General features: G+C 37.3%; 1 protein-coding gene across 3 annotated transcripts in view; it reads left to right on the forward strand.

The window, feature by feature from the left end:
* Positions 1-24303, forward strand: part of KIF3A (kinesin family member 3A) — a 75242-nt gene extending 50939 nt beyond the window's left edge. The window contains exons 9-19 of one of the 3 annotated variants that reach the window (XM_036240967.1): positions 5744-5842; positions 8557-8628; positions 10744-10752; positions 14812-14968; positions 15360-15540; positions 15727-15837; positions 17093-17218; positions 19718-19771; positions 20109-20177; positions 20725-20849; positions 23260-24187. In XM_036240967.1, the coding sequence (XP_036096860.1) occupies positions 5744-5842; positions 8557-8628; positions 10744-10752; positions 14812-14968; positions 15360-15540; positions 15727-15837; positions 17093-17218; positions 19718-19771; positions 20109-20177; positions 20725-20849; positions 23260-23308 (1052 nt within the window). In that variant the 3' untranslated portion in view covers positions 23309-24187. Of the gene's footprint in view, positions 1-5743; positions 5843-8556; positions 8629-10743; positions 10753-14811; positions 14969-15359; positions 15541-15726; positions 15838-17092; positions 17219-19717; positions 19772-20108; positions 20178-20724; positions 20850-23259 lie in introns of all 3 variants that reach the window. The other 2 variants (XM_036240969.1, XM_036240970.1) reach the window with 2 other exon arrangements.
* The last annotated feature ends 929 nt before the right edge of the window (positions 24304-25232 follow it).

Here is a 25232-nt window from a genome sequence, read left to right on the forward strand (position 1 = left end):
CCTGTCTTCTTATTCATTGATCCAGTCCTCAGCTTCCTCTACTCTGCTTTTTAGACCTTCCAATGTGTTTTTCATTTCTGATATGTCATTTTTTATCTCTTCTTGATGATTTTTAATTTCCAATTGGCTTATTTTCAGTGTCTCTATGTCCTTACTCATGCTGTTCAGCTTCCTCAAGATCATGGCTCTGTATTCTAGCTCTGTTAACATGCCAAATTACTCCACATTGATCTCATCTTCAGTGGAGGTCTCTTGCTCTTTCATTTGGCTTCTGTTTCTGTATTTCACCATTTTGGCTATCACTGTGGGCTTTGGAGCCTGTCAAGTTTTCCCTTAGGTGTTGGTGTTCTGCCGTTTGTGGCTCCCTCTCCTGTGTTTAGATGAGCGAGGGAGGACCCACGTTAAACACCACTGTCAAGTCTTACTTTCCTGGTTAAAGTTGCTAGCCCAGGAAAGGTACTATTATCCTCTAGCTTTTTGCCTGGAGGCTAGTAGTCGAGGTTACTTGATGAGTTTGGGGTTGTCAGTTGATTGAAAAGCTCCCTCAGGTGCTCCGCACAAGGTGATTTCCCGAGGAAGGGGCAGATGCTGGTTGTTAATGAGCTTCAATTAGCACTTCAATGGCCCACTGGGTGGGGTTGGATCTCCGAGGGAGGGGCTGCTGCCTCTCCTCAGAGCCCCGGGAAGGAGCAATATGCCCACAGTCCTGCGTGGCTGCCACTCAGCAAAAGCTCTGAGTGCCTTCCAAATCCCGAATGTCCCAACACAGTTCCAGTCCAGTCTGCCCTCCCTCTGCCGGAGCCCAAGGTGAGTGGCTGTGGCTGTTTTAGCCTCTGTCCTGGCTCTGTGCTGTGGAGCCGCCTGGGAGTGTAACCCGAGGGCGCCGCTGCCAAGCTGCTGACCATGGGCTTCCAGCCCCTATCTCGCGCCTTCGCAATCCTTCCAGGATGGAGTCAGTGTCCCTCGTTGTATGGTCCTCGCAAGATGCTTTTCTGTTGCTTTTTCCCGTCAATTTGTCTGTGTTATAGTTGTAATTCCAGTTTGGTTCTGGGAGACGGTCTGTGTAGCTTCCGTTCACTCCGCCGCCATTTTTTCTGTCTCTGTTACAGGTGTTTCTCTTTTTTTACCCCATTGACACCCTCCTCCCTACCCCACCAACCCCCCCATCCCCAGCTTTGTTGTCCATGTCCATTGGTTATGCCTACATGCATATAAGTTCTGTTGTTTATCTCTTCCCTGTCCCCACCACCCCCTCTTCTGAGGATTTCAGTCTGTACTCTACTTCCACGTCTCTGGGTCTACCCTATTCCTCAGACTATTATGTTCATTATATTCCACAAATAAGTGAGATCATGTGGTATTTGTCTTTTTCTGCTTGGTTTGTTTCGCTTAGGATAATACTTTCCAGGTCCCTTCATGTCTCAAAGGATAAGAGATCTTTCTTTCTTACAGCTGCATAGTACTCCATTGTGTATATGTACCACTGCTTTTTTGTCCATTCCTCTACTGATGGACACTTGGGCTGTTTCCAGATCTTAGCTATTGTAAATAGTGCTGCTATGAACATGGGGGTACATATATTCTTTCTGATTGGTGTTTAAGGCTTCTTAGGGTATATTTCTAGAAGTGGGATCACTGGATCAAATGGCAGTTCAATTTTTAATTTTTTGAGGTAACAGATGATTTTCTTCTTGGCTTTACCTACTCTACTATTGACTCTCTGGACATTATTCTTTATTTCAATTAGTGCCTCCTTCATTTCTGACTGGTCCTTTATTATGCTTTTGAGGCCCTCACTAAGTTCATTGAGCATCCTTATAAGCAATGTTTTGAACTCTGCATCTGTTAGGTTGTTTAATCTCCATTTTGCTTAGTTCTTTTCCTGGAGTTTTGTTCTGTTCATTCATTTGAGACCTGTTTCTTTGTCTCCTCATTTTAGCTGCATTCCTATGTTTGTTTCTATGTATTAGGTAGAGTTGCTATGTCTCCTGGGCTTCCTAGGGTGGCCTTTTGTAATAGGTATTCTGTAGGTCCAGTGGCACAGCCTCCCTGACCCTCGTGTGGACTTTACACCCTTCTGTTGTAATTGAGTCTTGATTGCTGTTGGCACATCATTGAGGGGGTTTTATTAGGGCTGATCAGCTGCAAGGACTGGCTGTGCCCACTATCCACCAACCTCTGACTACCTTGGATGATCAGCTGTGCAGGGGCCCACCACACAGAGCAAGACTTAATTCAGCAGGGCTCTGGTACCTACTGAGTCCATTCCTTGACTGTGTAACTTGTGGAGGTGGTTGGGTGGTGGTGATTCACAGTGGTCTGAAGCTGTCCACTGGGTGTGCTGGCTCTGGGGCTAGGTCAGCCACTGCCTGGTATACTACCGGGGCCACCAGACAAAAGCTACAAAGCAGTCTGCAGATGGCTGCTTCTTTGCTGGGCTTGGAGGTTCCCAGGAAAAGCCAAGTTGTGATCCAAGGCTGGCTGCTTCTAGTGCCAGGCCTGGGGCCATTTAACGAGAGGCATGGGGTTTATTGAGACCAGATGCTGCTTGTTTGAATGAATTTAGGAAAATCTGAAGCAGGATCTGAGACAGGCCATTCCTTTGGCAAAGCAACTGGTTGTAGCTTGGGTGGGCCTGAAAGTTGGGTAGGGCAGGGCCAACAGTGTGAGCCAGGTTGCTGGAGTCCCAGATATGGCGGTTGTCAGCCTACCCTGTGGGGGAAGGGCTCACCAAAGGAACAAAGGCTTCTAACAGCACGTCTGTCCGGGAAAAAGCCCCCTCTCCAGCCCTCGCTCCAGTGCCAAACAGCTCAGTTCTTCCCTGTATGTCTCCGGCGCCCCTCAAGCTGCCTCCCCTCCGAGCTCAGAGGGAGCAAGTCCGAGTAAGCCCATGCGCGGGTCCTTTAAGAGGAGCTGCCTGGGGCTTCAGCAGCCTCAGCCTCCTCAACCTCAGTTCCTGCTGGTTTTTAAAGCCAGAAGTTATGAGGATTCTCTTCCTGGCAGCTGGGCACCTGGTTTGGGACGGGGACCCCTCAGTCCTCAGGAAGGACCTTCCCAGTTGAGGTGTCCTCCTAATTTTTATCCGCCACACGTGGGTGTGGGACCAGCCTGTCGAGCCTCCGCCCCTCCTACCAGTCTGGATGTGGCTGCTGCTTTAATTCCATAGTTGTAGGACTTCCATTCAGCTTGATTTCAGGCGGTTCTGAATGATGGTTGTTCTGTAGAAAACTTGCATATATAGTAAGAAGAATTCCTATATATCCGTTACCCAGATTCCCCTAATGTTAACATCTTACATAATCACAGAATAATTATTGAAACCGGGAAATTTACATTGACTAATATTAACTAATCTACAGATCTTATTTAAAAAAATTTTAGACCATACCAGTCAAATTGTTTTATTTCATTTTAAAATAGTCATCTGTGTGAAGATCTTATTTAAATTTTGACAGTTTTTCCTTTCATGCCCTTTTTCTCTAGTCCAGTATCTAATGTAAGATTACATTGTGCATTTTGTTATTATGTGTTTTTACTCTCATCTAGTCTCCAGTTCCTCAGTCTCTTTTGTCTTACATGCTGTTGACACTTTTGAAGAGTACTGGTCATATATTTGTAGAATGTTTTTTAATATGGGTTTGTCTATAGTCCTCTCATAAGTATTCTGTAAAATTTCTTTACTATAAATCTACTATTTATTATATTTTTTCTTTTGTAATTAATAAGTATCTTGTAGGGAGCTCTTTTGAGATTATACAAACAAAGGCCCTGTTTCTTTCTCCCACTAATTTTAGCAGCCATCCACTGTTCTTGCCTGAAACAGTACTTTTGTGGCATTTACTCATTGGTGACTTTCTCTGTCCATCATTCCTTCTGATGTTTAGTATTTGGAATTCTGTTTTTTGGAAAACCAGTCCCTTCTCCCCCACTTTTTTATTTATTCAATTATTTATATATGTCAGTATGGGCTCATGGATATTTATGGCTTATAATACAATAATAATAGTATTTATTTTATTGCTCAAATTGTTCCAGCTTTGGCCATTAGGTGATCCTGCAGGGTTATTCCTATATTTTTTCAGCATGCTCCCATAAGTTTTGTTTGTTTAGCAATTCATTATTTCTTAGCACCATATATGTTTTGGGCTCATTTTTTATTTTCGCTATCCCAGCCTTAAAATCAGCTATTTCTCTCTGGTTCTTTTTCACTGGAGAATGGTATTTAGAAACCAAGATCTACGCATTAGGTGTGCTCATTGCTACTGAGGTGTCTTTGTTTCTGGGCCTAAGAACAAAGTATTTTTTAATGAATTCCTTTTCCCAAGACTCTGTGATCTCTTTTCATACAGGTTAAAATATTATCTTGTTGTGATTTGTGTATATTTTACTTGTCGCCCCCCACCCCCCCAGTTTTGTTTTCTTAGACATTTCATATATGGACAGTGATATTTTTAAATAACTACTTTGATGGGTAATATAACATCATTAATATTAGTTTAATTTGATGTGGGGTTTAAAAAAAATTTTTTTTCTTTATTGATTTTAGAGAGAGAGGAAGGGAGAGAGAGTTATAAACATCAATGAGAGAGAACATCGATTGGCCGCCTCCTGCATGCTCCCCACTGGGGAGCTGGCCCACAACCTGGGCATATGCCCTGACCAGGAATCGAACCGGCAACCTCTTGATACATGGGTCGATGCTCAACCACTGGGCCACACTGGCTGGGCTGATCTGGGTTACATAAGTACATTTGAAATATTTCTTGAGATGTAGTTCTAAAAATGGAGTCACTATGTTAGATGACAGTTCTGTGGCTCTTAAAAATTATACAGGTTGAATGAATTATTTAAAATATTTTTGTTGTTGTTGTTAATCCTCACCAGAGGATATTTTCCCATTGATTTTTAGATAGAGTGGAAGGGAAGGAGGGAGGAAAAGAGAGAGAGAGAGAAACATCATTGTGAGAGAGAGGCATCAATTGGTTGCCTCCCACAGAACCCTGACAGGGCCGGGGATTGAACCTGCAACCCAGGTACATGCCCTTGACAGGGAATTGAACCCACGACCCTTTGGTCCAAAGGCCAGTGCTCTAACTGCTGAGCCAAACCAGCCAGGGCAAATTATTTAAAATCTTAGACAACTGAAAAGAAAATACAACCCCCTAGTGATCACATTTTTATTTCATCTTATTTATTTATTTATTTGAAAGAATGATTCTTTTTTATTTATTTATTTTTCCTTTATTGAGTTTAGAGAGAGAGAAAGGGAGAGGGAGATAGAAACATCGATGAAAGAGAACATTGATTAGCCGCTTCCTACATGCTCCCCACTGGGGATCAGGCCCATAACCTGGGCATGTGCCCTGACTGGGAATTGAACCAGTGACCTCTTGGTGCATGGATCGACACTCAATCCACTTAGCCACACCAGCTGGATTGTGATCACATTTTTAAAAGACTGAAATAACTTTAACATGTAATTTTATATATATTTAGAACTGTGCTTTATTACTTGAAATTTTAAATGGTTAAGAATTTAACTTCTCTTTAGGAAATTTAAAAACCAAGCCTCTGTGTACATCAAATCTATTTCTGAGGTTAGCATATGTCATTTACTGTCTAGGAATTTTAATACAAGGTTTGTTCAGAGCAACAAAAACTTAATGAAATAAGTTGATATAGGCATTTTCTAAATAGCCAATGACCTGATATGGAATCAAAGTCATTGTAATTTCTATTCAAGGGGAAGAAATATCAGGCTCTGATATCAGTGGGTCAGAAGAGGATGATGATGAAGAAGGTGAGGTTGGAGAAGATGGAGAGAAAAGGAAAAAAAGAAGGGGTAAGTCCTTTTTAGTTCTAGAAACTACCTGGGATTGCTACATAATGATGATTTAACATTCCCAAGGAAGTTGAGTTGCATGCCTTTTATTTTGCCATTTTTAGTTATGGTAGCAAGTCAAACAGAGGAAGTGTGGCATATACCTGGTTAACTTTGTATTATTACTATTTTTTAAATATGTTTTTATTGATTTTTTAGAGAGAGGGAGAGAGAGAAACATCGATGTGAGAGAGAAACATCTATGTGCTGCCTCCTGCATGCCCCCTACTGGGGATCGAGTCCACAACCCTGGGCATGTGCCCTGACTGGGAATCGAACCGGGATCTTCCAGTCCATGGGATAACACACAGTCCACTGAGCCATACTGGCTGGGCTGTATTATTTTTTTCTTCATTATGTTTTCTCCTATACTGATCTGTTTATAGCTGAATTAGAATACCATGTGTTCTATTTTTTTTATTTTTAATTAAATTTTTTTTTATTGATTTTTAGAGAGAGAGGAAGGGAGAAGGAGAGAGTTAAAAACATCAATGAGAGAGAACATCGATTGACTGCCTTCTGCATGCCCCACACTGGGAATTGGGCCCACAACCTGAGCATGTGCTCTGACCAGGAATCAAACTGGTGACCTCTTGTTGTTTGGGTTGATGCTTAGTGAGCCACACCGGCCGGGCTGTTCTGTCTTTTAGAATTGTAAGTTAGTGATAGTGGATATACTATTTTAAAATTTCATGTAGAGATTTAATTTTATGTGGGAACTTTTATCTGTGTTAGGAACCTAAACTTTTTAGGAAATTAGGATAATGTGTTTTTCTCAAGCATGATTAGGCTTTAGAAATAATTGAATTTTAAATAAATTTGTATAAGGGTTCTATTTTTTAAATTGCTTTTTAAAAATAAAATATACTTTCATTCTCACCCTGTTATGTGCCATTTGTTGCCAAGTATGAATTAAAACTGTTTATTGTGATAAAGATATAGATAACGTGCAAAAGAGAGAGATGTATTATAATGGCCTACATTTCAAATCTTTTACCCTAAATATTTATTTCAGAACTCTCTTCCATTAACATGGATCATTGTTTTCAAGCTGGTACATATTTTGCTTGTCTTATTAAAATGATCTTAATCAGGGCAAGATCTTTAAGTGACCATCTTTTTCCATTGCCTAGTTGCCTGCACCTGCCCTTCAGGGAGATGGAGGTTATTAAAGGAAATTGAACATTGAAAAAACATGATCTTGCTGAAAATAAACCCATCACTGCTTGATCAGGACTCCCAAATTTATAAGCTGTAAAGATTTTATAATTTCAAAAGACAGAAAAGGCATGGTTTAGAGCAGGAGTTGGCAAAATGTAGTCTGCTGGCCAAATTCAGCCTAACACTCTTTTTGTAAATGAAATTTTATTAAATAGCCATGCTTATTTGTTTCTGTGTGGTCTGTGGCTGGTTGTTTTCATATGAGACTGTATAGCCTACAAAACCTAAACACTTATCTGTAACTTACAGAAAATGTTTGCAACTTACAGAAAATGTTTGCCAAACCCTGATTTAGAGAATCAGTTTTGTGTCCATACCTTTTTTTTTTTTTTTAATATTCACCCGAGGACATTTTTTCATTTTTTGTCCAGATAGAGTGGGAGGGAGATAGAGGAGGGGAGAGAGAAAGAAACATCGACGTGAAAATTACACATCGCGTGGCTGCCACCCGCACGACCCAACCAGGGCCAGGGACAAACTGCAACCGAGATACGCACCCCTAGCGGGAACCGAACCCGGGTCTCTCTGGACTGCAGGCCGACGCTCTAACCACTGAGCAAAAAAAAATAGGGCCATACCTATTTTTTATTATTATTGATTTTAGAGAGAGAAGGAGGGAGGGGGAGAGAGAGACAGACAGACATTGGTCGGTTGCCTCTTTCACGCCTCCCCACCAGGGATCGAACCTGCAATCTGTGCATGTGCCCTGACCAGGAATCGAACCAGCGACCTTTTGGTGCATGAGACAATGCTCAACCAATTGAGCCACAGCAGCCAGGCTATACCTGTTTTTCACAGATTAAACTGTTCAAAGCTAAAACAGATAATAGATTTATTAAGAATAAAGTTTTAAATAGCAAAAAAAATATTTAATAGTAAAATACCTTCCTTTCCAGCTTAGAAATTTTAAAATGTCCGGTGAGCTTTTCAAAGTTTGGCCATGAAACCTTAAAGCATACATAATTATATGTGATAGTTTGACTTTTTAAATGGGAACGAGTGAAATTAGAGACAAACCAACCTGTCTGTAATGAAGGGCAATTTATCATTTTATAATTCTAATTGTGTATGCCTTCAAATCTTAAAACGCAGTTTCTTTAACTTGTCAACCTAAATAGTTTAAATGGACTTAAATGTCAGCAAATGACATTAATTTTTTTTTATCCTTGTAATTCCAACCCTCTGAATTACTGTGTTTTAGGTGAATAGTGGGGTTTGCCCACAGTAGATGTTTAAAGGAATACAGTTTCTAATTCCCCTGCATGGCTTTGTTATTAGAGAATATTGGCTAGACTACCAAGACTGGTTTTAAGGGAAAGTAAGTTTTGGTTCTTTAATACAAAGCTTGGTTGTCCTTTAAAATTCTCTCTCTGGAACTGAATTTGTGTGTGTGTGTTCCTTTTCTTCTTTCCTTTCTCTTTGGTTCCCGTTGGGCTCATTTCTTTGTCTTCCAGGCAGTAGCAGCAGCAGTAGTTCAGACTCCACATGTTCTGTCATAGAGAAACCTCTGGATAAGTTCTTGCCTAGTGAGTGGTAGCTCTTAAGTTCTCTAACAGAGCTTTGGCTTTCCCATAACCCATGGACTTCATTTGAGAAATGCTGCACTGCTCCCTGTCATGACTTAACGAATACATGTTGGACTCTCAGTAGAACAAAGCATGCGATGATCCTCCCCACTTCATTGCTTCCAGTAACCCATACTTGTTAAAACATATGCTTAAGCTTATGTTTGAGACAATGGAAGAGAGAGTCATGCTTTTGCTATTGAGATAATGTAAAGAGAGCTAGTAAGCTGTATAAAAGAATACTTATTAAGGTTCCTTTTTATGTTTCATGACAAATTTCTAATCCTAGTCAGTATAAGAGATGTGTAGTAACAAATCCTGAATTTATAAAAGTCCAAATTATATTCGGAAATACACCAGTGCCCATTATAACACATCTTACAATTATAAAGGTTTTAGGCTTTGGTGTACTAATCTTAGGGTAGCTTAAGAGTGAAAACTTCCAAATAAAAAAGAAACTGTGAAGTTTGAAGCAAGCGAAGATAAATTGAATAGTATTTTATATCAAATGGACACTTATCCCTATTTCTAAATTACCTAATTGATTTTAAGAAACTTTCTAATGTATGATTAGAAAATTCAGATCCACAAGAAATTGTTTATACAGGATCTGTCAACTTATTTCAAACCTAAAGACTTCCTTAAACCTTAATTAAATTGAAAAGTGTTATTCATTTTATTTATATTTTATTTTTAGAAGAAAAGGGAATCGATGCTTTCATGTACTAGCTTGCAGCTTACTGTCTTTTAAAGCATTATCTATATACTTACCTTCAGAAACTAATAGCAAAAATATTTGGTTATTATTCTTATGCTTTGAGCTTTCTAGAGGAAGAATTCCAAGAATATTAGGAATTGTATTCTCTATTGACAATTCTTAAATTTTACCAAAAACAATTAATTTCAGAGGATAACATAAAGTATATGACATTGCTTTAGAAACCATATAGAAGTACTATTTTGGATTATAAACTGTGAAAGACAAGAAAATATCTGAGTGGGAGGCATTATAATTTTCTGTTTCAAAATTTTCCTTAATCCTTAAACACTAGTTATATAAAAGTATGTTATGAAATGAGTTGTACTTTGTTCCATTCAAGCAGTGTTAGTTACTCTTTGTGCACCTAGCAAATAACATTAAGTTCTTTTTTTGTAATGTGGGTGTGTTGGTGAAGTAGAGAGATAGATGGTTGTCCCAGCATGGTTGCTGTGTGTAACTTGTATGTACTTTCCCTTTTAAAAATATGAATGGCCTTTTTATTTAGGTGTTCTTTGCTTGAATCATCAATTGATTATTTAATTCTATAGAATCATTATTGTAATTATCCTTAACAATCTACTAATAGATTGAATGCAATTCTGGTATTATACAGGTGTACTTCACTTTATGCAAGAAATGTTTCTTTTTTTCTGGAAAAAAAAAATTGCTTTAAATCAAGTTGGAAAATTAAATCTATTGGGAGAGCTTTTTAAAAGAATTCTTCATTAAATCCTTTTGTTAATCAAATAATCACTGCAAATTACTATAATTTGGGGTTAAGGTTTTGGATTGGATTTTCTTAAAGGGAGGCACACCTGTAACAGATCCTTACATTGGAAGAACATTGAATTGGGAAATTTTGAAAATTGACGATGTAAATTTTGCTGCTTTTTCCTTGCTAAATTGGCTTAATTTCTGGTTTGCTCTTTTAGAATACTTCCCAGGTCTTAGCAGTTTCCCAATTCCATGTCTACCATTATTACATCCTCATGGTACCAAACTGTTATATTTGCAGAGTTTGGGAGTCTATGAGCTCTTGAGATTGATTTGAATTGTAATCTTAGACTAAATTAGCCTTCTTATTATCTTTGCTTAAATTACATCTCTGATTGTGTTGAATATGTTTTTCTTTTTACATAAAACTGCTCTATTTCAGTTTTGATAATGATTTCAGTTTTTCTGTGCTTATACTATAAATAAATGCTATTATACATTTTTCTTTGTTTTATGTAAGAAATAATGTGTTTCTTTTTTTCCTCCTCATCTCTGTGCATATGCTTCCTGTCTGCGATTTGCTTACTACTTCTTATTGAAAGATCAAGCAGGTTGGTGTGATTGATTTGCACTCCATGTGGTACAATTATTTAAACTATAAAGAACTGTGTGTCATTTAACTATATTACATTTTTAAAATTTTAATATTTTTTTACAAGGTAAGTATTATCTTTTGTATTTTAAAAAATCCTTCAACTTTAGCTTTAAAAAAAGGCTTCCGTTTTTCCTAATTTTTAAAAAAATTTATTTCAGTTTTTATTGAAGGAGATATTAGAAACATTTTAATTCCCAAAAGCCCTTTTTAGGAGAACAACTTAGAAGTATTAGATTGACAGTGACAGACACATAGAACGTGCTAGACCTAATTAATAACAGACAAAAATATATTACCAGAACTAGATAACATAATCTTTTTTCCTAAATTTTTTAAAGACCCATGAAGCCAAATTTTGGAAATACAAATATAAATGATTTCACATTCAATTTTTTTTTTCTTTTTTTTAAGTGAGGAATCAGATGCCTGGTTACTTATGTCCATGGGTGTTCATGTAGTGAAAACACAATTAATTCAGTTAACACTTCCCTGAGATTCTTCCCTTTAACTTCACCTTGCCAAAGTTCCCCTTCACAGTTTTGGATAGAGCACATGGCACAGAGCAATAAAAAATATTACTACTCTAGCCCAGCCGATATGGCTCAGTGGTTGAGCAACAACCCATGGACCAAGAGGTTGTTGATTCAGTTCCTGGTCAGGGCACATGCCCAGGTTGTGGGCTCGATCCCCAGAAGGGGGCAGCTGATTGATGTTTCTCTCTCTCTAAAAAAATAAAAATAAAAAATATATATTACTACTCTTGCTCTGGCCAGTTTGGCTCAGTGGTTAGAGTGCCGGCCCCTGGACAGACGGGTCTCGGGTTCGATTCCCAGTCAAGGGCTGATTCCCAGTCAAGGGTTGCAGGTTCAATTCCCAGCCCTGGTGGAGATAGTTCAGGAGAGAAACAAATCAATGTGTCTCTCTCACATTGATGTTTCTCTCTCCTTCCCTCCCTTCTAAAAATCAATGGAAAAAATATCCTCTGGTGAGAATTGACACACACACACACATACACGCAAATATCGATCAATCAATTGATCGATCTACTCTTATTGGACTTAATTTAATACTCTATTGCATTAACATATTTCTAACACATTTTTTTAAATCCTCACTCAAGGATATTCCCATTGATTTAAGAGAGAGAGGAATAAGGAAGGAGGGAAGGAGAGAAAGAGAAACAGAAACATTGATGTGAGGGAGAAACACTGATAGGCCGACTTTTTTTTTTTTAATCCTCACCCGAGGACATTTTTTCCATTTTTTTGTTCAGGTAGTGTGGGAGGGAGAGAGAGAGGAGAGAGAGAGAGAGAAACATCGATGTGAAAGGGGCACATCGAGTGGCTGCCACCCGCACGACCAACCAGGGCCAGGGACAAACTGCAACCGAGGCACACGCCCTTAGCGGGAACCGAACCCGGGTCTCTCGGGACCGCAGGTCGATGCTCTAACCGCTGAGCCAAACCGGCCAGGGCGATAGGCCGACTCTTGCACATGACTCCACCAGGGATCGATCCTGCAGCCTGGGTATGTCCCCTGACTGGGAATCGAACCTGAAACCTTTCTGGTGCTTGGACGACACTCAGCCAACTGAGCCACCTGGCCGGGTAACATTAACATTTAAAAAAATTTTATCTTAAAATTTGTGCTGAATTCCATTCTGCAGTATTAGAAGAAGCATTTTTTTGTTTGGTTGGTTTTGTTGATTGAAATTTTTAAAAAATCAATGTAAAAGTGACTTTTAGTGATGTCACACTTTTAAGTGCCTGGTTAGGAGAGTTGATACATATTTACATTTAGCTTAAAATATCATTTGAGGAGAAATATAATGTTTTACTAGAGTAATCCTTGCAATAACACATTACTGAAATATTAGACTTTTGGAACTGAACCTAGCTATATATACATGGTTATTTTCCTGATAATGTTACAGGAGCACAATAAGATCTTTGTTGCTAAAACATCAATCAGTTTGAAAATATTACCTGAATGTTTTTGAATGACTAATGCAATTTAAGCATAGTAGTGATTCATCAATAGGCACATGCTTTTGTATTTCTAAATATAAAATCTTATTTTACTGCCTCTTAATGGGTTGGAAACTATGTTTTTAACTGTTAACAAAACTATTAGAAGCCTAGAGGCCTAAAAAATTAATATACGTATGCTGAACAAATAATTTCCTCTATATCATTTTAACCATGTCTTTACACATACAGGTTGGTTGTTTTTTTCCCCTTAACATATTTGTCATTTTTTTTCCTTTGAATATTGTAACTCTTAGGTGGAGAGGAAGCTATAATTTATTATGCATGCATTTACTTTGATCCTGAACTTATACTTTTCCCCCTTAAATTTCTAAGAAATGGTATCAGTGGGAGATTCTTTCTAGGAATTCACTGAGGATAGGGGCTAGATTACTTTTCTAAATTATCTTTTAATAGTGTAATTCAGAACATTCAATACAGGTGACTGCCAAAGAAGCCAACAGAATCAGGTTGACATCTTGACTTTTGGAATGCAATGAATCACACCACACCAGAGCATGAATTTGGATCAGTGCTTTTGTTTAATCTTTTATTTAACTTATTTGTTTCATGGCTTAAGTTTGCTTTGGACTTCTATTTCTATAGAAATGAGGGGTGATATATTTTAAACCCTTGGGTTTTTTACTATAATTTTATCCTGAAGAATTAAAGCCTATGCATGATTCTTTGTCTCATGGATCCTGAAAGAATATATTCAGATATATATGTCTCCAACATTATTTTTTTATTTTTCAGTTCTCTTATTAGCAGGAGGGGTTAACTTTTGGGTGGAGACATTAACAATTTGTAAAGTCTTCTGGTTTACACTCTTCTATGGTCCTTTGGGAAGGAAGTTAAGAAATACAGAAAGCTCTCAGGAGAGCCTCAGACCATTTCTACGAAAATGTTGATCGTTTTTCTGAAGGAAAGTATGTTTCAAAGAAATTGTATTACTAGAAATGAATTATCTTTGATTCAGTTTCATAACCAGTTTAATATGCTAGTTTTATTTTCTCTTTTTGATTTTTCATTTTAATTTCATGATTTTGCAAATCATTCAATAAACTTTTATTGAATACTATTTATAACACTTAATTTAACACTTTTATTTATACTGTTATTTGTATATGAAACACTCTACTTACTAGACATTATAATCAAAGTTATAATCAGTTGGAAGCTGTATTTCCAGCTTGATTATTTTGTAGTATTTCTAGTTATATTTAACACATACGTTTAATCTGACTTAGATATAGGATCCTGCATTTGACATAATAAATTATTTTAGTTTTTATTTAAAATATATATCATGACAGCTCAGCAATTATAAAATGCCTGGTTAATTACTATATAACTGTTATATAATTAGTATAGACTTTTTTCCTTTAAAAGTACACTGTGAAATAAAATACTTCCCAGTAATTTTATTAAACAAAAATTTTATAAACACTCTGAAGACATACATTAAAAACAACTTGCTGTAAGTTCTGACTGATATTTTTATCTATTCATTTTATATCTGTATGTGACTTTTACTTATTCATTTATTTTAATAAATTTTAGGGAAGTATTTTGGGAAGCCACTTGATTTTGTACCTGGTTATCAGAAAAAAGAAAATGAATAATCATACTGCTTTTTTGACCATTTATGTTATTTTGGGACACACAGATATTTGTTTTTTCATTTATTTGTTTGTTTTGGCTTTCCTGTTAATCTTTCTTTCTCTTCTTTTTCTGCTCATCTGTTTTGCTTCTCTTTTACTTGCTTTTGTCCTAATCGTTGCACAATTAAAAAACAGTTTGAATTTAGCAATTAGTTAAAAAGTTCTTCTAAGAACATAAAATATATTATCCATTTGATTTCCTTAAAATGTTAATACTTGATTTTATCTTATTGAGGAATATATCTTTTATAACAATGAAGAAAATCTATACTAGTCTGAAACATTGACTCTAAAGTGATTATTGTAATTAAATGACTCAAATAGGTAAAAAGAAAGTTTCCCCCGATAAGATGGTTGAAATGCAAGCAAAAATTGATGAAGAGAGAAAAGCACTTGAAACAAAGCTTGACATGGAAGAGGAAGAAAGAAACAAGGCTAGAGCTGAATTAGAGAAACGAGAAAAAGATCTTCTTAAGGCCCAGTGAGTTATTACTGAAGTGATATGGATTTGTGATTTAAATTTCTGGTCTTTTTCATAGGACATGTAAGCAATTGAATAGTAATTAAAAACTTGATTTTTGTATCCAGAGTAGCTATTTTTGGATAGAAGGTTTCATTGTGTATGCTATATTTCTAAAAAGTACATCTGTTTTGATTATTTCCTCTCTTTGTGGGAAGGAAAAAGTATCAGTGAATTTGAATTAGATATAGATCCAATCATAAAATTATCCAGTGGTATAATTTGATAGAGATGTTACATAATTATATTTCTATTTTGAAATTTTGTATCCAAACTTATTAAATTTTGGTAAATGATATCGTACAGTAGTCAGTAATCAGTGAATATAGAGTATTTTCATTTTAATCAACAGACAAGAGCATCAGTCTTTGCTAGAGAAATTATCTGCACTGGAGAAGAAGGTAATTGTTGGTGGTGTTGATTTGCTGGCAAAAGCTGAGGAACAAGAGAAACTTCTTGAAGAATCTAATATGGAACTTGAAGAAAGGAGGAAAAGAGCAGAGCAACTTCGAAGAGAATTGGAGGAAAAAGAGGTAATATGACTTTTTGGTTTTGGTTGACACTTTTCTAGGTAAAGCTAAATATCTATAAATTTAATAACATTTTAAATCAGATCTGTGCGTTACTTTGAAGATAATGGTTGCTAAACATATTATTTGTTAAATAAATTTGTGATTTAATGAAGAAATTATTCTGAAGTTTATCAATTTTTGTCATAGCAAGAACGCCTGGATATTGAAGAAAAATATACCAGTTTGCAAGAGGAAGCACAGGGAAAGACCAAGAAATTAAAGAAAGTTTGGACTATGCTGATGGCTGCAAAGTCAGAGGTTGGTCTCCTAGAAAGTACTTACTAATGTAGTTTTGAATTAAAAGAAATTTTTTTTTATCCTTCCCAGAGGACATTCTAGCATTTATCTTCAGATAGAGCAGGAGGAAGAGAGAGAAAAACATCGATGTGAGAGAGACACATTGACTGGTTGCCACCCTCGCGTTGGGGTCGGGTACAAACTGCAACCAAGGTATGTGCCCCCAGCGGGAACCGAACCTGGGACTCTCTGGTCCGTGGGCCAATGCTCTAACCACTGAGCAAAACCAGCCAGGGCGTAGTTCTGAATTTTTAAAAAAGAATTTTTTTGATTAAGTATGATTAAGAATCCTAAAGGAGCCCTGGCCGGTTTGGCTCAGTGGTTGGAGCATTGGCCTGCGGTTCAGGGAGACCCGGATTTCGTTCCCACTAAGGGCATGTACCTTGGTTGCAGTTTGTCCCCAGCCCTGGTTGGGTTGTGTGGGTGGCAGCCACTTGATGTGTCCCTTTCATGTCGATGTTTCTCTCTCTCTTCCTCCTACTCCATCTGAGCAAAAAAAAAAAAAAAAAGAATCCTAAAAGAATCATAATGTGTGCTTATAGTTTTAAAGATATAAAAATTTATCCTTTATGTGAAATTTTTAATGTTAGCTATTAAACTAAATTTACAACCTTAACTAATAATTTAAAAAAAGATATTGTGAGGCCCTGTCCAGTGTGGCTGAGTTGGTTGCAGTGTCGTCCTGTACACCCAAAGGTGGAGGGTTCATTTCCTGGTCAGGGCACGTACCCAGGTTTCGGGTTTGATCCCTGGTCACGGTGCATGCAGGAGGCAACTGATTGAAGTTTCTCTCATATTGATGTTTCTCTCCACACACACCCCCCCCTAAAATTAAAAAGAAGAAAAGAGCCCGGCTGGTGTGGCTCAGTGGTTGAGCATCGACCCATGCACCAAGAGGTCGCTGGTTCGATTCCCAGTCAGGGCACATGCCCAGGTTGTGGGTCCAATCCCTAGTGGGGGGCATGCTGGAGGCAGCCAATTGATGTTCTTTCTCGTCGATGTTTCCATCTCTCTCTCCCTCTTCTTTCCTCTCTCTCTAAAATCAATAAAGAAAAAAAATTAAAAAGACGTTTCTAGTGACATTCTATTTATTGTTTTAGTGAAAAGACTGGGTAAGCTCTTCCAGGGTTTCTTAGACCTGTGCTCTATGTCAGATTGAACTATTTTATATTTAAAATCTTGTTTATCCTTAATATTTTCATTGATTTTCTCATAGATGGCCGATCTCCAACAAGAACATCAGAGGGAAATTGAAGGCCTACTGGAGAACATTCGACAACTTAGCCGGGAGCTTCGACTTCAGATGCTTATTATTGATAACTTTATACCTCAGGATTATCAGGTAAAGGGGAAGTTCCCTGACCTAGATATTGGGTCACTTGGCTAGAGTTAAGGACTAAGGAAATATAATTTGTCATTTAATTGGTGGTAAATATTTACATTTCAGTTGTTAACGATAAAATTTTCTTGAACTAATGCCATAACATCTCACTTTAGCTGTTAACTTTTCTTAGTACATAATTCTCTGTTTGAGTATCTAAGTATCTAAATAAGAATTTCTCAGCCCTTTAGAAAAGTCCAGATTCATGTACAGAAAATTCTCAAATAACATTGTTTCGGTCATTGTCATTTCATTATATCGTGGATGAGAGAAAAAAAATTGATTCCCAGCCAGGGCCACTGTCTTTGTGGAGTTGGCATGTTTGCCCCAAGTTTGTGAGTTTTCTCGGGGTCCTCATGTCTTCTTCCACATCCCCAAGATGAGCATGTGAGGTGAGCGGGCATGTGTACATTGTTGCATTCTGAGCGAGTGTGTGTGATGTGCCCTGTGATGGAGGGGCGTCCTGTCCAGAGCTGGTTTCCGCCCTGTGCTCTCAGCTGCCTGGACAAGCTTCAGTTTCCCTCTGATATTTTTCCCTGAACTGGATAAGTGGGTTAGAACATAATTATCTTAATCTTTCTTAAGTGTGTGTATATCTATGTATATACACATATATATCTCACATTTATTTTAGTGTTTAATATTAGTAGTTTGGGGTCTTTATTTAGAATTATGGTGATGTATTTGTGACCAGAAATAGAAAAACTTAACCCCTGTTTATATCAATTAACCTGTGATAACATTGGTTTTATTATACATTGTTTCCCTTAAAGTCACAGTTTCCAAGAACCTATCAATAATGTTAAGGGAAGACTTACTGTAATTGTAATCAGAATCAAGGTATAGGTGCTGTTTATTCATTCAGTGTCCTTTAGCCCGTGAATAGAATAAGCAGAACTCCTGTGCTAACTTTTTCTCTGTGCTCATGATGCTAGTTCTGTGAGTGTGTGTGTATGTGGAGGGGGGGTAAATATCCATAACATGAAATTTACTATTTTAAGTGTTTTTAAGAGTACAGGTCATTGACACTAAGTAGATTCATGATGTTGTGCAACAATCACCATTTTCTTTTTTTTAAAATTTATCTTCAGATAGAGCAGGAGGCAAAGGGGGGGGGGGAGAAACATAGACTTGAGAAAGACACATCGAGTGGCTGCCACCCACACGACCCCAGCCGGGGCCGGGGACAAACTGCAACCAAGGTACGTGCCCTTAGCGGGAACCGAACCCGGACTCTCTGGTCCGCAGGCGACGCTCTAACTGCTGAACCAAACTGGCCAGGGCACCATCACCATTTTTCATCCCCAGATGGATGCTAATACTTATTTTATTTTATTTTTTTTAATGTTTTTATTGATTTTTTAGAGAGAGAGGAAAGGAGAGAGAGAAACATTGATGTGAGAGAGAAACATCGATCAACTGCCTCCTGCACACCCACAGCTCGGGATGGAGCCCGAAACCCAGGCCTGTGCCCTAACTGGGAATCAGGACCTCACAGTACATGGGACAATGCTTAATCCACTGAGCCACACCCGCTGGGCTAGATGCTAATTCTTAATTAGCATCTAGCAACTAGTATAATTTAAGAATCTCAGCCTCTATTTTTCTTTACTCAAAATGTTCATTTTTCTAGTACATTTTAGTAACCTTTTAACATATTGATTATTTTTTAAACTTTGAATCTCTATACAGTTGTAAGCAATTTGTCTAAAAACAAGTCTTAATATAGCTTCCTTTAAACATCAGGTGTACAGAATTCACCTTTGGCTCTTGGTACACTGTCTTTATTGGTCCTTGGATGGCCTGTTCTTGATTTAGTTTATTTTGTAGTGAATTCATCACCCCAAACAAAAGCTAAGACCATTACAGTAACCTACTTCCAATCAAATGGTTTCCTCTCCCTTTTCATCCCTTTGCCTCTTCCAACTCAAGGTCACCTTCATCCTGAATCCCAAGTTCTTCATTTCCTTGCTGTTTATTTTTATGTAGTTTAATGCATCTACATATATTTCTTAAAAGCATATATTTTAAAATTTATAAAAAGTGTAATGTGCAGTATATAATGTTTTGAGACAGAATTTCTCCCTTAATTTATTAAGATTTTCGTTTCATTAATATTTTTCAGTATTTTAAATGTTATTAAATATTGCCCTTGCCAGTTTGGCTCAGCAGTTAGAGCGTCAGCCCAGGGACCAAAGAGTCACGGGCTTGATTCTAGTCAAGGGCACATACCTCGGTTGCAGTTAGGTCCCCGCACCTGGTCAGAATCGTGTAGGAGGCAACTAGTCAATGTATCTCTCTCACATTGATATTTCTCTCTCAACTTCTCTCTCTGTCCTTCCCACTCTGTCTGAAAATAAACGGAAAAATATCCTCGGGTGAGGATTTAAAAATAAATAAATAAAAATTTTAAAATGTTATTAAATATTTAAAGTAGACTATGTTTGACTCTTTTAAAAGGAAATGATTGAAAACTATGTCCATTGGAATGAAGACATAGGAGAATGGCAGCTAGTGAGTATTACCTTCATCCTTTTATAGAGTACTTGTGGAGTACTTCCTCTAGACTAGAAATTTTACTGGGCTCCAATGGGCAGAGAGGTGGTCCAGAGGATGAATCAGATGAGAACCCAGTAGGATGAAGAAGATGCTGTACTAGCTATATTACAACACACAGGATATTCGGTGGAAATGGCATGGCCAGGGCTCCCTAGGACTGGGTCCTTTTCTACTTCAGCATTCAGATCATGTTTCATGAGTGTAACATTGGTATATCTCATAGTAATTTGCTAATTCACAGTATTAATTGCTAATTAAAATAATTCTCCCCTGCCTCTTTTTTTTTTTCGAGAAATGTGTTGCCTACACCGGAAATAACATGAGGAAGCAGACTCCAATTCCTGATAAAAAAGAGAAAGATGTAAGAGTGCTTTTAAAAAAATTAGAATGTTTCTTTATAAGAATGTGAGTCACTAAATTATGTTATCAACATGTAATCAACCAGCTATGCTAAAAACTATGCTGATCATTTGGGAATAGAGGCTCTCGGATGGGGTAATTACTGGGACAGCTCTGCTCGCCTTCTCTTGTGATGGCAGGCTGAGTTCTACCACAGGGGCGGCATGGAATCTTCTTTTGACTCACACTTTTCTCTACCTTTTTGGGTCTTGGGGATTTATTTAGCCACTAGAATGTCCTTTTCAAAGCTAGTCCTAGTCTTAGGTCCACAAGATGAGATCCGGCTTTAGGGAAAGCAGCAACAGTTCTGTTTTACTGCTGAGGAGTTCATGGTATGTCAGTGCTCACTTGCCAACCTTGGCTGCATTCATTTGAGTAATGACGTTAAGGAAGATATGTTAGATATTTGTTTGGTGTTGTGTTCTGTGGCTTTTTTTCTAGAGTTTATTCAGTACTTTAAATCTTTCTCCAAATCTGATTTGAGTCTGGTGTTGGTTTCCTTTATTTAGCCCTTTGAAGTGGACCTTTCCCATGTGTATCTTGCCTATACTGAGGAGAGCCTGAGGCAGTCCTTGATGAAACTGGAGAGGCCTCGGACCTCAAAGGGGAAGGCGAGGCCAAAGACAGGGAGAAGGTAAGGACTGTCTAGAATCTCATGAAATCAAGCCAGTAAGATATGCTAATTAGATACATTTAAAGGAAATTTGGTTAAATGATAACTATTTTAGCTGATATATTTAAATATCAAAGTTCTTACATACTTATGATTTGAGTAAATAAATTCTTGATAAAGAATTAAGGTCTTCAGCCCTGGCTGGTTTGGCTCAGCGGTTAGAGCATCGGCCTTCGGTCCAGGGAGACCCGGGTTCGGTTTCCGCTGGGGGCATGTACCTCGGTTGCAGTTTGTCTCCGGCCCTGGTTGGTCGTGCGGGTGGCAGCCACTCGATGTGTCCCTTTCACTTCGATGTTTCTCTCTCTCTCTCTCTCTCTTCCTCTCTCTCCCTCCCACTCTATCTGTACAAAAAATGGAAAAATGTCCTCGGGTGAGGATAAAAAAAAAAAAAAAAAGAATTAAGGTCTTCAAATTTCTTTAGCTCTCTTGAGTAATAGAATTTATTTTTATAATCTTTTTTTTTTAATCCTCACCCAAGGACATTTTTTTTGCATTTACCTTCAGATAGAGCAGGAGAGAGAGGAAGGAAGAGAGAGAGAAACATCAATGTGAGAGAGACACATTGAGTGGTTGCCACCCACACGACCCCAACCGGGGCCGGGGACAAACTGCAACCGAGGTACGTGCCCTTACTGGGAACTGAACCTGGGACTCTCTGGTCCGCAGGCTGATGCTCTAACCACTGAGCAAACCCAGAGCTTAATTCCTTAATTTTTACACTAATTCTTCTAGTGAGGTGCTAATTAATTTGCATTTTTAGACTCCCAAGTATTGTATTCAGTTGATTTGTTTTTCTATCATAAACATTGTCCCAAGAACCTTGATTTCCTCAGTCACCAGTTAAAGAAAACTTCTCTGACCATCTTTTCCTCTCTGGGTGCTGGTTTTGACTGTTGAGTCATTTGTATGTATCATAACATAAGCCCAGGGAGATCAGGATGCGAGCGCCTGGAGCTTATTTCTTCTCTCCCTGCCCTGCATTAAGTCTGTTGAGCTTATATATAATAATTGTAAGACTTCAGGGCTCCTGAAATGAGAGGGAATAAGATTTTTTCCCCTGACTTTGAGCACTTAGACTTTTGAATTACATGTAAAGTGGGGTTGCATGGATTTAATATTTTTGTGTTGCATGATCTTATAGACATAACCTAACGTTTGTAAATTAGGGATAGTTGAATTTAGGGAGGAGGAGTATTAAAAGTGCACAAATTTTACATTCTTTAGCATTTATATGCCAGGGGTTAAAAACTTCTCATCCTCCAGCAGAAGCCATGCATGTCATATTAATGGATGAAGCATAGCAGTCCAAAAACACATGAAGCTCTCTAGACCTTTTGATTTTCCACTTTTAGTAAGAGATATTTTCCTCTTAACTCTGAAGTTAATAAGAAAACTAACAACGCAAGTGTGATGATAAATGGTAAGACAGTTGGCCTCAGTGTAGGTGAAAACTAGGCAGCAGTGGGGTCTGGGTGAGATGGAGAGTAGTGTGTCAGAAGTGAGTGGCTGCTGCTGCTCCTAGTTAGTCTTGGGAATAGACGATCCATTGTTTCCGACTCTTCTTGTTTCAAAGTAGAAGCCAGAAATCAAATTATTTAAATGAGATCTCTCCATTTTTGGTCACTTTTTAAAAACTATGTGGACCTAAAACAAATAAACAAGTTATTTGGATACAGTTTTCAGAATTATCATTTAAAAATATATTCCTTTTTGGTCTAACAACAACAAAAATACATGTGAGCCAACATTAGCTGAGCCACACCCACCATCCCTGTGCACCAGAATTAGCCTGCTGTATTATGAAACAATAGATGGCCATAAACATTGACAGATATACACAATACATGGTTTATTGATATTACATTACATGGTAATGTTCCTCATTAGAAATGCATAGTTCAGTGTGCCCTTAAGCAATATTGCAATAAAGACGGTACATTAATGTGGCATTTCCATCAGTCCCTACATGTGCATCTGTGCTGTATTGCCTCAGATGATGATGTCTCTGATTTTCACTGAATAAATCTGCACCTTTAGCCTACCCTGGAAGAGATCATCAGGGGGTTCAATCTGGCAAGCATGCAAGCCCACTTGGCCTGACTGAGTTGTCTAGTCCAGTTTTGGAAATTATCATCCACTCAGTCCCTCACCCCTCTGGGTGGAGGGTGGAGTGCCAGGCTCTTGCACCTTCTTCAGGTGACCTTCCCCTAGTCTGAGCGTGAATTGATCTCTTAACATGGTTAAACATGTAAACCTTGGCTTTTTTCTAGACTCTATGGTGTCCTTGTTTTATCTTCTACATAACGTAAAGTGTTTACATTGCAGTCTTCTAGGAAAATCTTCATGTTTTCTTTTTCTCTTCTCCAAACAGAAAGCGTTCTGCAAAGCCTGAAACTGTAATTGACTCTTTACTTCAGTAAATGTTACAGACTTAAAGTCTCATTAAAAATAAGTGATATCCTCCTCATGCCTGGACAAAATATTTAACTAAAACACTGAAGACTTTTGTGTAATTTCAAATAATGGAAGTTGTAAATCATGGAGTAAGACTGGAACTAGTTATTTGTCTAATAACTTGTAGTCTATATATAAGTTAATATAACATTAAAATTGCACCATTAGTAATTGTTCAAATAGTCATATGACTCTTCATTTTATACTATGCAGGGAAGTTGGGGGAGCATCTCCTACTATAGAGAGGTACAGTTTAAATATATTCATAAATCTGCTAGTAATTTACTCAACTACTGTATATTTACATAACTGGATATTCAAAATGGAAAACAATATATGTCCTGTTTTGCACAAACAGTAGCAGTTCTAATTGTCCTGTGTTGTGCCGTTATATATGAATGTATGGGCTGCATATCTAAGAAGTGATTCAATCCTAACACCCACCTGGTCTGTTTAAATATGTTTTCATTTTTGTATTTTCATTTATTGCATTTTAAGTATTAGATGATCTGTAGAAAATGTATAATTTGACAGTCAATCTTTAGAAGTATACATGTTTTAAAAAAGAAAAGTTAAAAATATGTTGCAACTGGACCTCTCTTAACCTTTTTTGCCATTTTGAGTTCAAGTCAAATACATTTTTTTAGTTCTGATTTTGTGTTCTCTTAAAACATTGAATATGCACTTAATTATAAAGGAGTCACAGTTGCAGAAAATTAAGAAGCTAAATACTGGCCATTAATCTTTGCCTGTATGTGTATATTTTTTAAAATTCATTTTAAAGCGTGATTAATGGATGCTTTCCTGTGAGTTCTGAATTTTGTTGGAAATTGCTGTGTAGTCTTCATTTCTCAGAAAACACAACTAAAGCAAGAAAAATAATTTTTAATCCTTTGCCTTTAAAACACTTTGTTTTGTTTTTTTCTTCATAGTCTATTAAAAGAAAATATTCTTCCCTGAATTTCTTCCATTGACAAATCCAGTTAAACCATCTTTCTCTAAAAGTAAAATAATATTTATTTTATAGTAAAATAAGTTGTAATAAATAGAATTGTATTCTCCTTGTTGGCTGCTTACAGTATTTTTATTTTTATTTTTTGAATGTTATGTTACACCTACATCACTTAATATAACTATTGTGAATTTTAAAATAAATTAGTATTAAGTTAACATTATTTTAAGAAGTTTGGTTAAATGTTGGTGTATAACTATAAGGCCTGTGTAGAGTGAGGGTGCGTAAAGGTGGTGCACCTGTGAAGTGGTGGTAAACGTGTGTCCGTAAATTGAAAGTACATTCCTAAGGTGTGTGCTGAATGTTCTGTGTATGGTGCATATTTTCTAGGTAATGAGAATTGCATTTAACTGGCAGCATTTTCTTTGTAATGTGTAAGATAGAAGTCTTTAACTTTACTCTGTGAGGCACTGTTTACATACTGTGAAGACCTGAGGTGAATTTGTGTCTTGTAAGAGTTTTGTGTGAGCAGAGTATCTTGGCAATTATACATGCACATTTAACTCTGAGTAATTACTCTAGAGAAATCTTAAGTTTAACAATAGAAAGAAAAGAAGAATACGCCTTCTTTTTAAAAGTTCATGTTTCTGGCCTTTAACCATTGTTAATAAGAAAGGAATAACTTACATTAAGCTCTAAAACGTCACAGAAAACATAAGCCAGTATGTTAGATATTTTTCTATTCCACTCCACTGCATTAAGAAGAAGAAACCTATAAAAAGTTAAAGCGTTAAGAAAATTTAAAAAGCAGGCTACTTTATCAGATTTTTAAAGAAGTATTTACATTAGAACTGATTATACCAAATGGACAATAAATATTCATCTCATGAAATACCACAATGAGGTATTTGAGGCCTGACTAACCCACGTGAAACATG

Source organism: Molossus molossus, unplaced genomic scaffold (assembly GCF_014108415.1).
Source record: "Molossus molossus isolate mMolMol1 unplaced genomic scaffold, mMolMol1.p scaffold_m16_p_4, whole genome shotgun sequence".
Taxonomy (NCBI): domain Eukaryota; kingdom Metazoa; phylum Chordata; class Mammalia; order Chiroptera; family Molossidae; genus Molossus; species Molossus molossus.